Genomic DNA, 13,358 nt, shown 5'->3' with positions numbered 1-13,358 from the left:
TTGAACAAAGGCCAACTGGTGTGAGTGACCTTTTGTCTCAAGTGTTCCTCCAAATTTGATATTGAGAAAATTATAGACAATGCTAGTATTATAGACAAATTTGTAGGCATATGTTGATTGTTCGCATTGAAGTATTAAGGGAGCACAACTGGCATGCATAGATTGGGCACATGTAGTGCAATGATAGAACCAACTCCAAGGGCTAAATTCATACTCACATATTTCACAAAAGTATTCGTTAATATGGTTCTCCGCTGGCTCGTACCTTAGGCTCAAAGGATGTTTATCACACTTTTGCTTAATCACTCTAGGCAATAACAAAGCACACTCTACATGAATGTAGAAATCACAAGAGGGACAATGATATCCCCACCTAGAGCACATTGAATAATTGCATGCTTTGCAATGCAATGCCACTTCAATACATTACGTGGAGAGTTTACTTTAGATAGTAGGTGACCTGGATGACCGTCATGTGTGATTTCTTCGGGTATGATTGCGCAATTGATATCAACATAAATGTCACATATTGTGCACCCATACGCGAAACTATCGGATGGTAATTTGCATACAATACAATTAAACACGCCAAAGAATTTATTAGGGATTTTTGGCAGAAGAAAAAAAGTATGCTCAGGATGAACTGCGGGGAGTCGTACCTCTGAGGGTAGCTTGGCACACCACTCATGAAGAACAAACTGACATTTTCCATCAGCATACTGGCAACACATGTAAAATGGTACTGTCATGATTGGTTTCACACATCCGTTACATAATAGTCGAACTCTTTTCATGGGGTCGTGAAGAATTTTCCTAACGGATGTTTGGTTGTCAAAAAGGACGAGTGGGTGTGGATGACTAAAATGGTTGACCATTTCACCATCATGTTGTTTACCAATAAACTCGTTATGATTAGGCATATAACGCTTAACAATGTTGTCACCTTCATTGTGATATGGGCAGTGGAGCAGATTCGGATACTCATCTTCATTAAAGTTTTTAGAAGTTTTTCCGAGGCCTGATGAATGACATACTTGAAATGAGACTAAGATCGTCTTCACATAAACTGAAAAAATTAAAGAGATTACTCACTTGCAGGTAGGAATATGGACGAAAATGGCTCTCTCTTTGAAGTTGCACAATCAACATGTACATAATATCGACATCTATCGCATTTGTAAATCCATAAATGAAAACAGAACCGACCACTACAAACTCTACAAGTGGGAACGAATTTAGATTGTTGATTGAAATAGGGAAAGGAGTAGGTGAGAGTAAGTGGATGAGAATGAGTGAAACTCCTATCAGTATAATTTTGTATTAGTAACTTGGCAGGCAACAATGTACAGTCCTGGTATAACCGAAACCCAAGACAAGTAACGCACTGATAGAAGACCCCTTCATGTTTATTACTACAAGCGACACAATTAGATACTATGTGCCCGGGCATTCGTTCCAGTTGGTGGGGGTGACTAGGGTGGTTCATCTTCTGGTTTGGCATTGTGGCACAAATTATGGCTATGCAAATATAGCAAACAGGACAAGTATAAAAATATATATCGTTATGTTCATTATTGCAAACAGAACACATATACGTTGGATTAAAAGGAGAGCGTAATTCAAGTTTATGGTCAGGATGTGATTGGTGATTTATTAGGGTCTCAGGTAGTTCTGCACATAATTTATGCAATGAGTAGTCATAAGACTCGCAGTGGTAGTAAGACAAGTGAAATGACCAGATATGTTCCTTACACATGTTGCGTTTGCCACCATGACGCTCTTCCTTCACAAAATGATCTTCATCTTCGTCTTTCTCTTCATCTTCATCATCATCTTTTTCAAACTTTTTATTAGGCTGCTCTAGATGTACAAGACTGAGCGGATGATGGTGATCAAAGTGATTAATCTGGTCCTTTGCAACTACATCAATGAAATAGTTAACATGATTACTGATAGTATAAAAATTACTAAACATGAGATAAAGCCAGAAGCCCAGAACTTCTGGGCATGTACACAAGGATGTCTTGAAAAGCACTACTAGAAAAAGAGATGTTTTTCTACAACTAAATTCGTAGGCAATGTGTTGGAAAATCCAGTTTCTAACAGTTTTCCAACAAAAAGTTACATCGGAAAAACAAATGCTTGAAAATCGTGTTCAACCGTTTCCAATAACTTTTCTTACAAAATTATTGCTACAAAAACATGTGGTTGTAAACTTCCTACAATTTTCCTACAAAAACTTTTTTCACTTAACATAATATTTATTAGTTAATATTGTAGCAAAGTTGGAGCTTATTTTTTTGTTGAAACTACTTGTGGTAAGAAATTTGTAGGAAAATTTATAGGAAAATGACTTGTTTTCTAGTACTGAAGGTACTCTAGAACGTGATACTGGGGCTGTCAATTTATACACGAGACACAAATATACGACACGTACCTACACGACTTTAACAGGTAAGGTCTTAATAGGTTTCGTGCACTAAAGAGGTAGACACGAATTTACCTGTTAAATTTTGTGTTTAAACATGTAAAATACCTGTTTACCTGTTAAGTACATGTTAAATACCTAGTTTTTAAACATGTAAAATACCTGTTTTCTTGGCAAATACATGTTAAGTACTTGGTTAGATTTTTATAATTAAATACATACATATATATATATAGGGGTGAGTTAACGTACAATAATGGCTTATCATACATTAGGTACGCGACATTCCAGAGCGTTTGATTAAAAAACGCACGGTGGCAATTTCGTAAATAACCCAACAGTAGTTCGCGATCAAAATTCGTCTATTACAAATCAATTCTGATCCAAATTCGGAACTTGTCGCTCAATCTAATCCAATTTCTAAACTCTAATCACAACTTACAGTATGAAATCTCAAAAGTCAAAACCCAAAATTGAAAAGAACGTCACTGAACATTAAAAATCTTCAAATTGATAAAAAATTGATGATTTAATCAATCGAATTGATGTGTAAGAGGCTTTAGAATCATCAATCGATTATGAAAATACAGATTAATACACTTAACTGAGCTCTGATTAGGGTTCATGTTTAAACGTTCTGCTCAAAGTTTAAACGTTCTGACCAAAATAAACACCAAAATGATGATTTAATCAATCGGATTGATGTGTAGAAGCATTTAGATTCATCAATCAATTATGGAATTGCAGAAATAACGCACTCAATCGAGCTCTGATTATGATTCAAAATATTATGTTTAAACGTTCTGAAACATAACTGAATACCTTTAAACGTTCTGACAAAAAAAAACATCTTTAAACGTTCTAATACATTCAACGAAGCACTGGGTGTTAAAAAAATGAACATCTTTAAACATTCTAATACGTTCTAAGAAGTTCAGGTTGTTTAATAAAAAGTTTAGAAGTTCTAAGAAGTTCTGGGTGTTCAAAAAAGTTTAGAAGTTCTGATAAAAAGTTTAGAAGTTCTGGCTGTTCAGAACTTCTAAAACTAACAAAAAAAAAGAAATTAAACACATGTAAACATGAAATTGAACACTGAAATCACTTCATATAATCTCATAATCATCAAACAAACATCAATCGACTGTTAATTTGATCATTGATTCGACCATATGAACAAAATATGGAACGTCTGCAACTGAGTTTCTTCAAAAACTCAAAATTGATTAATTGAAACTTCAAATTGATGATTAATTGGACCAATTTCAAAGTTTAATTGATCAATTAGTTCAACAATTTCAATTTCAATTTCAATTGGGCAATTTAATCAACTGACATGTTTCGGAAGAAGATGGTGGTCGCGAAGGTGGATGGTGGACGGAATCGTTGAACGGCAATGGTGAAGGTGGACGGAATCGACGGGAGAAGAGGTTGAAGGAGGCCGGCTCGCGTAATTGTGATTTTAGGTTAGGATGGTTATTGAAGATGGACGCTCCAGACACTCGCGTACCTATTGTACGATAAACGATTTTCGTATTCCATCCTTTACCTATATATATATATATATATATATATATATAATTTTAAGTTATTCTAAACCCTAAGTTCATAAAACATTCTCACTTTCTGTTTCTCAGCCGTCACCACTCAGCACTCATGACTATTCCATCTTCGGCTTTTATTTGGCTAAACAGGTAGTCAAATATGTGTTTCTAAACAGCTCTTATCGTGTATTATCGTGTATACCAGGTAGTAACATGTACTTGTTCATGTTTAGTATATAGGTACACGATAAGCTTTCGTGTCGTGTACGCGTGTACCAGCATCGGTTGTGTGCTTGATCCCAAGGCAAGTACCGACACCGGTTACCCGACTGTGGTCGGCTAACACTTAACAGGTTGTTTACTTATAGCATAAGCATTAAAGCATACATACTTAAATTAACACTGAAAACAAATATAAAATGAAATAATTAACAAGTGAAGTGACATACCAATAATTGTAGTGTCCATGAAATTTCCTTCTCAAATTAAAAAGTTGAATACAATGCAAATTGCAAACAGATTAATAATAATAATTATAATAATAATAATGTTTAAGAGCCCAATGCACTATTAAATATAGGTATGCAAAAGAATATGTTTGATTACAAGAAAGAAAGGTATTAACCATCTAACAAGAAATCTTAATCATTCCTACAAAAGTTTTATTCCTTGCTCCCAGAACATGCATACATAAATTTTAATTATATTCCATACTTGCCACTTAAAAAAAAAGTTCAAAAATTCTAAACAGCAAAAATAAAATATACACATCATAATAATATCATATAATCAAACAAATTTATCAACTTTTGATAGAAATAAGAGAATTTTACAAGATGTTGTCATTAAATGGTTCATCTAGTCATATAATCCTTCCATCTCCCATATGTCAACTAGAAACTCAACCATTTCCTGTAAACCAAGTCGAACAGGTCGGGTCAAATAAACAGGCCAAAAGGGATACAAATCAAACGGGTCAAAAGTAACCCAAAATGTTTATTTTAAATTGAGTAAACTGCGGTTTTCATTCTTATGGTTTTTCCAAATCTGTTGTATTAGTCCAATAGTTTCAAATTTGCGATTTTCGTCCCTGTGGTTTTATTTCACTTGCAATTAAATCCGACTACACTAACTCCGTTAAATCTTGTCATTAAACCCACCAAAGTGCCCCTAACGTGAGGGGCCATTTTGTCATTTTTCTGCCTAAATAATCCCATGTCCTTATTCGCAAGCTCTCTCACGAGAGGGGTTGGGGTGTATTTGGAAAAAAAGGACAAAACTGCCCCTCACGTGAGGGACACACCGATAGCTTTAACGACCAGACTTAACGGGGTTAGTGGGTCGTGTTTAATTGCAAGTGAAAAGAAACCGCAAGGACGAAAATCGCAAATTTGAAACTATTGGACTAAAGCCGCATATTTAGACAAACCATGAGGACAAAAACCGCAGTTTACTCTAATTTGACCAAATACAACCACCGAAACTATTGTATTAACAATTTCATATTATTATTGTAGTAACATAGTTTTTATAGTCATATTTAGCGCATTATTAAGTTATAAAAAATGGACAAAAATGTGTTGGTAAACCCAATCCGACCTGTATGACCCATGACCCGTTTTCCATATAAGAATCCAGATACTCACGCTGAGAGGAATGGGCCGTGGAAAGCGTTTGTTGGTACCCAATAAGCTATCATATGTGACATTCCAGCTTCAATAGCACAATAGTATTAACTATTAAGCACATAAATAATGTTTAAAAAGGTAAATTACAATTTTCGTCCTTTCTGCTAACTGAATAGTCCTTGTTGTTACACTTTTTGTCATTTTGTCTTTTCTGCTAACATACATATTCTGTTAGTAGAAAAGACGAAAAGTATGACAACGTAGGAGGTTTTTTGTACTTACTCCAAACATATTAGACGAAATCTGTAATTTAATCTAAAAAACATGAATATACAAAAAATGTTGTAACCTTAAAACGGGTTCCTTAGCTTTTACTTTGTCGGGTTTTCCATTTTCAACCCATTCTAGTCTTGTTTGATTCCATAGAAGCAAACCTGTAAAAGATCCACTCTGACTTCATAAGTCAAACATGCTCGTTTTGAATTTCCGATCAACGAACTATTATGATGTTCGTGAGATAATGTAGCTATCCAAATCCTTTGTATGACAGGTGTTATATATAAACAAAATTATTGTGTATGGGTAATAACAAAATTATATTAATTTTGCACTTAAAAGAGTCTTGGGTTGACCTCAAAAGTCAAAGTGTACTCAACTTTTTTCAAAAACATATTTATAGGGGCAACTAAAATAAAAATAAAATAAAAAACTTTCTTTTTTGGGTCAAAACTCAAAATGGGTTGTGTCGTACTGTCGTGTTCAGGTTCTCATGTGTGACACAGTTTTCAGGTTCGTATAAAATTTTTGGGTGCGTATCAATTTCAACACACCAACCCGTGAACACGACCCGCTTAACAACCCTACTAAAACAACCTGTTTCAACACAAACCTGTTTTGACCTGTTATTCAACTCGCCAATCAGTTTGTGACAAAAAATGTTTTTAAATCAATTAGAACTATAACGATAAAAACTTTCCATGGTTAACAAATTCTTGCTGGATTCCGGTGTCAGCAGCTGCACTCGGGTCTGATATAATAATAGATGACAAGCTTTTCTGAGACTGAAGTGTACCAAAATCAATATCATAAGTGCTTGTGCTCCAAAAACTATCCGAGAGACCGGATTTCTTCACGGCTTGACCGTGAATATTAAGAACCTCTAATGGCAAACAGCAACTAAAGCAGCAACTGTTCTGTTACATATGACATGAAATTAATAAAAGAAAATTGATATATATAAATATTGTTACTTTTAGTTCATCTTACATAGTTACATGTACCAATTTCCATGTATTGACTTCCAATGTTTGACCAACTAGTTTCAGTTTCATGACTTTAATAACTTAAAATTTTTAAACTAATAAAACTTCCCTAGCATTTAGTAAACGAGCCAGTCACTCGTGGGCTACTTGAGATCAGCTCGCTAAAAGCTCGAATTGAGCCGAGCTTAAATGAGCCCAATCCAGAGCTTCATTTATCGAGCTTGAGCTAGCTTCCGAGCCTCACGAGCTTATATTTGCACAATAACTATTGTATAAACTTATGATAAAAATAACTTAATAATACGTATTATGTTATTTATAAAAACTATAATTAAAATATACACAAAAATATTTAATATTTAACTATGTAAATAAGTTATTTAATACAAACAGGCCGAACCCGGGCAAAGCTCGGTCTTGAGAAATTACTCATAATCAGAGCTCAAGCTTTAAAAACAGAGCTCGAAACAAGCTGAGCTCTCATAAGTTAAACGAGCTAATCTCAAGCCTAGACGGGCTCGTAAGTTAAACGAGCCATCTAATAATTTAACTGTTGACTGGGCCTCAGCTAACGATAAGGTTTCTGTTTCATGAGTTAAAAAAATAAAAACAATAACTTTAAGTTTTTAAACTCATAAATTTCCCAAGCATTTAGTAAACAAACCAGACGCTTGTGGGCTACCTGAGATCGGCTCGCTAAAAGCTCGAATGGAGCCAAGTTTAATTGAGCTCAATCCAGAGCTTCACTTATTGAGCTCAAGCTAGCTTCCAAGCTTAAACGAGCGTACATTTACTCAATATTGCATAAACTTATGATAAAATAACTAAATAATATATATAAATAATTGTAACTAAAATATCCATTAAAATATTTAGATATGTAAATGAATTATTTAATACATACAAGCCGAGCCCGAGCTATGCTCGGTCTTGAGAAATTACTCATAATCAGAGCTCAAGCTTTAGAAATACAGCTCGAAATGAGTTGAGCTCTCGTAAGTTCAACGAGCCAAGCTCAAGCCTAGACAGACTCGTAAGTTAAACGAGCCATCTAATAATTTAATTGTTGACTGAATGGAGTACTTACCCCATGAAATCAAGGAAATGATTAATCCAAGAAGTTCCTGAGAATCATGTTTCAAATCAAGATTATTACAAAAACAAATTATAACTCATTTATTGTTAATCCATTTGAAACACAACACACATAAACTTGTGGTGATTAATCAACAATAATATATTGGTGGATAGCATTATCTCAAATATTATTATTATTATTATTATTATTGAATTCAATTATTGGCGGGGGTTGGTTATATTGTAGTTGCCGCATATGCTTTGGTTTTGCCTCCAACTCATAAAAATCATAAAATAATACGAGTATTGATACCGGTACTGGAACTGATAATGCTTTTATCTAAATTGTTCGTTATGCGGATTGATTTGATTTGTGTAAGTTGGATTCGTCACGATGTCGGTATAAACTATATAGTTTATAAGAGGGGGAGGGGCACTCATGGGTATTACCCATGCATTGGTGAATCATATACCGCCACCTCATTTCTACCCTTAATTACCCACAAGCCACAAACTTACAAGCATCATCTACCCACAAGTACCCTAAAACTTTATTAATTCATTTTAAATATTCAATGGTCAATAATGAATCAATTTTGTGTGGCAAAGGTTTGCCATGGAATGAAGCCATGCACCTTACCCATATGGGATGGGGTGGTGTTGCCATGTAGTTTGGAAGTCATACAACCTACCCATATTGGTGCCCCTTCCTCTCTAATACTAGAATATATTTTGTTTTGGATAACTCGGTTGTTAATATAATTTATATCAAAACATTGGAAAAATAGTAGTTATGATTTTAGGAGTAAAATGTTTATCATCTTGTATTTATCTTACATGTTGTTTATGATGTTATATATGTTTTTTTTACCATGTAGTCTTTCATTAGATAATTTTATTGGTAGCTGCCTATATACACACACCTCATATTTTTGTATATCTATATGTTATGTGCTTTTAGAGCCGAACAACCTCTCTATCTTCATAGATAAATGTAAAGCTTGTATATATATCACTCTTCTCATATCCTACTAATAGCTTTGTTATTTTATAGGATTTTACTTGGTCTAGTGGTTGTAGGAGTAAAATGTTTTATGGTGAGCAATAGCTCAAATTTAGAAGTATGATTTATGAGTGTGTGTACTGTGTAGCGTTTAAAAACATAATTTTAATAATTGTTCATGCTTTAAATTAAGGTGATATGTTTACTGGTTTATGGGTATTTTGTAAAAATGTTACACATGAAATGAAATCTTCTATGAGGCCTAGGAAGTGTAATGTTTGGGTAGTTGTGTGATGACATCTTCGGCCCATGTTAGTTATTCAGCCCATGTTAGTTATTGTTTTTTCAATTGTGAATTATAATTCAGTAAATTATTTTTTCTACTCACCCTCAGTCAGTTTCTTTAAAATTATAATTAGTAAGTTTTTTTACATAATTTTTTCTATGATTTTTTTCTGATTTATTATTAAAAAAATAATAAATAGCTAAAAGGTGTGTGTTGCTTCATGCTTGGACAGTTGGACTTAATTTGGTGCAATGCAGCAATGGTACCATGAAGAGGCCCACCGTTACATTGTCCCACGCTAAGTTAGAGCCCAAGGCCCAGCAGCGGATTATTGCAAGAGGAGTCAAAAACCGGTTTTGGACTATGAGCCCGCCAACCCGGTTTATAACCTGACCCAACCCACCAGTTCGTAGTCTCGTTTAGAGGTGTACAAAAAAACCCGTTTGGGACCGGTTTTAGGCAAACCGAACCGAACTGGTTTGGGTTTAAAACCAGTTTCACCCAAACTGGTTTCCAAACCGACCCAAACCACCAGTTTCAGGACCGGTTCCCCTTCAAATCTATCAAACCGGTTTTAAAACCGAGCCGGTTTGCGGAAAACCGGTTTAAAACTAGTTAAAGCAGTTTAAAACCGGTGAAACCGGTTTATAAACCGGACCGAACCGGTGTGACCATGCCGGCCTGTATTGCTTCGGAACCGGTTTGAGTCAAACCGGTTTTGACCAGCCGTTGACCAAATCGGCTCGGTTTATAAACCGGTTCGGTTTGGATTTGAAACCGGTTTTGTACATCTCTAGTCTCGTTCTCTTAAACCGGTTTGAACCCGAACCTATTTGGAAAAACAAGCAATAACAAAACTATTCTTTTCCTTGTCCCAAAACCACTTTCAACCCGATCTAAACCGGTTTGATCAAGCAAGCATTCTTGCCTCCTAACTAGTTTCCAATCAGATTCAGATTATCACCAGACCGGTTTTTAACCCAAACTGGTTTGGATTTAAAACCGTTTTGTACATGCCTAAATGTCTAATTGCAACCGCTACCGATCAAAATATAATATTACACATAATTTGTTTTGGTGTATTATTTTTTTGAAGTCTTTAATTATGATTGTAAAGGACATGATGACCCTTGCATGTTCTTAAAAGTCTATGTTTTGTAGAGGGCATACATGATGACCAAGTGACCAACCACATGTCTTATGTAGTTATGTTTTTTTTTTAATATGTTACTAATTATTAATTCAGATTTTTAAGGATTAGTTGGCGAGTTAATGAACATTGTGCATGATTAATGTGAGTTTGGCCACTTTAAAATGACACGTGGCACAACAAACACTTCGTTTGCCAACTTTGTTTTCTATCCTCTAGTTTTTATATTTTTAATTTTTATATAAAAGACAGATCATCGATATGTGTGTGTGAGTTTATTCTGGATAATGGGTATATCTTCTAGTAGATGACAAAAATCACCAAATTTTTATATATATTTAATGCATGAGAAAATTGAAAATTATTGATTTAGGGGGTGTTTGTTTTTTCTTCAAACATCTTCAAGGGAGCTAATGTCTGCACGCGCGCAGACATTACCCTTGAAGACTGTTTGTTTTTTTTCTTAAAACAGATCTTAAGTTATCTTCTTTCATCTTAAAAGAAAAGCAAAGAAATCTTGCTTAAAACATCTTCGCAAAAAAATCATACTCTTATCCCTTTGAAGCCACCCTCTCATCCACTCCTCCCACCACCGTCCGCAACCACCACCCACCGTACGCCACCACCACCATCCCCCACTGCCACCGTCCACCACCATCCACCGCCACTACCCACCGTCCGCCGCCACTACTAGCATCCACCACCACTACCCATCGTCCGCCACCACCACCACCACCACCATCCATCACAGCCACCACCAATCACCACCGTCCACCACCCACCACAACCGTTCATCACCACCACCACCCACTGTCGGACGCCATCACCGTCAACTACCACCGTCCACCACCCACCAAAACCGTCCATTACCACCACCCACTGTCCACCACCACCATCCATCGCCACTACCCACCGTCCGCTGCCACAATTTTATTATTATATTTTCTATGTAACTTGAATAAATGACTTCTATCTTGTGAGATAAGTTTGACAGTTATGCAGACAGTATCAGCTTATAAAAACAAACAGTCTTATATTTTCAGCTTGCAGATCTTCAGACCACATCTTCAGTTGCAGACATGAAAACAGATGAAATCAGCTTGCAGACAGTTTATGTCTGCAAAAACAAACAGCACCTTAGATATATTTGCATGTGAGTAAACAATTAAATTGTGGTATGTATGTGTGTGGCTTATATCTTACTTTGTGTTCACTCGTGTAACAGCTTTTTTTTTCTTTTTGAACGGCAAATTTTTATTAAAAAAAAACTAACGGAAAACAAGCATAAACTCAAAGACAAATAACTACCGAAATAAAAATGAGATAGACTGAACACCATAATAAACCCCTAAGACAAACAACTAACGAAACAAAAACGAGACATACTAACACCACAAGCCAAGTGTCCCACTTTCAATTCTTCAAGTTGCTATATGCGAGATTCCTCTATCAATACTTCCTTAGTAACACAAGTCTTAGACAAAACACTCAACAAATCCATTTTAGAGAACGAAAATTTCAATAATAACCACCAAGAAGAATCAGAAATAATATGCGAAATCATTGAAACAATGAAAAATCAAAACCATCAATCGAAGAACCACCAGCCTTAGAGTTAAAAGAACTGCCAAAACATCTCGAATACGCCTTTCTAGAGAAAGATTCTCAACTCCCAGTAATTATTTCATCTCACATTTCCAAAGAAAAGAAAGACGAACTTCTTAAGGTTCTCAAAAACCATAAGAAGGCTATCGCATGGAAGATCATGGATATCAAGGGCATCAGTCCTTCCTTTTGTATTCACAAAATCCTCATTGAAGAAGAATAAAAACCCGTGGTCCAACATCAAAGACGTCTCAATCCCAACATGCAAGATGTGGTGAAGAAGGAAGTAATCAAATTACTTTATGCCGGATTAATCTACCCGATCTCAGATTCACCTTGGGTTAGTCATGTTCAGGTAGTACCCAAGAAGGGAGGAATGACGGTCGTAATGAATGAGAAGGATGAGTTGATACCAATGAGGATCATCACAGGCTGACGAGTTTGCATTAATTACCGGAAGCTTAATGATGCCACGAGAAAAGATCATTTTTCACTTCCTTTCATAGACCAAATGCTCGAACGATTATCTGGAAAAATGTTCTACTGTTTTCTTGATGGATTCTCCGGATACTTTCAGATTCCCATTGCTCCTGAAGATCAGGAGAAAACTACTTTTACATGTCCGTACGGAACCTTCGCTTACCGAAGAATGCCATTTGGACTATATAATGCTCCAGTCACCTTCCAACGTTGCATGGTGGCCATCTTTCATGAAATGATCGAAAACTCTATGGAAGTTTTCAGTCTTTGGAGACTCCTTCGATCATTGCCTGAAAAACCTAGACAAAATATTAGTTAGGTGTTAAGAAGTAAACTTAGTACTCAACTGGGAAAAATGCCACTTTATGGTAAAGGAAGGCATTGTTTTAGGACACAAGATTTCTCAAAACGGACTAGAAGTTGATAGGGCCAAAATAGAAACCATATCCAAACTTCCGCCACCGACTTCAGTCAAAGCCATTAGAAGTTTTCTAGGTCACGCAGGTTTCTACCGCCACTTCATAAAAGACTTCTCAAAAATTTCAAGACCTATGACCAAACTTCTGGAGAAAGACGCACCATTCTTCTCTGAGGAGTGTGTTGAGTCATTCAATACACTAAAAGACAAACTTGTCAACGCACCAATCATGACCACACCCGATTGGACCCTTCCATTCGAAATCATGTGCGATGCAAGTGACTTTGCAGTTGGAGCCGTACTCGAACAACGCAAATAAAAACACTTTCACCCAATTTACTATGCCAGTAAAACTCTTAACGATGCACAAGAAAATTATACCACAACAGAAAAAGAGTTACTAGCAGTAGTATTTGCATTTGAAAAATTGAGATCATACCTAGTTCTTTCCAAAACCATAGTTTACACTGATCATGCCGC

General features: G+C 35.7%; 1 protein-coding gene across 1 annotated transcript; it reads right to left on the bottom strand.

The window, feature by feature from the left end:
* Positions 1-4,764: 4,764 nt before the first annotated feature.
* On the bottom strand, positions 4,765-7,977 carry LOC143632274 (uncharacterized). Its single transcript, XM_077100835.1, has 5 exons — positions 7,947-7,977; positions 6,575-6,785; positions 5,947-6,032; positions 5,616-5,682; positions 4,765-4,881 (listed from the first exon to the last, which is right to left on the bottom strand). The coding sequence occupies exons 1-5, from the start codon at positions 7,949-7,951 to the stop codon at positions 4,828-4,830; spliced, it is 423 nt and encodes a 140-aa protein (XP_076956950.1). The 5' UTR covers positions 7,952-7,977; the 3' UTR covers positions 4,765-4,827.
* Positions 7,978-13,358: the final 5,381 nt, after the last annotated feature.

The sequence above is a fragment of the Bidens hawaiensis genome, unplaced genomic scaffold, assembly GCF_021521415.1.
Source record: "Bidens hawaiensis isolate Kalapana, Puna unplaced genomic scaffold, B.hawaiensis_p1.1 tig00006387_1, whole genome shotgun sequence".
Lineage (NCBI taxonomy): Eukaryota > Viridiplantae > Streptophyta > Magnoliopsida > Asterales > Asteraceae > Bidens > Bidens hawaiensis.
The sequence above is the reverse complement of the archived record's forward strand: the minus strand, read 5'-3'. Positions and strand labels throughout refer to the sequence as shown.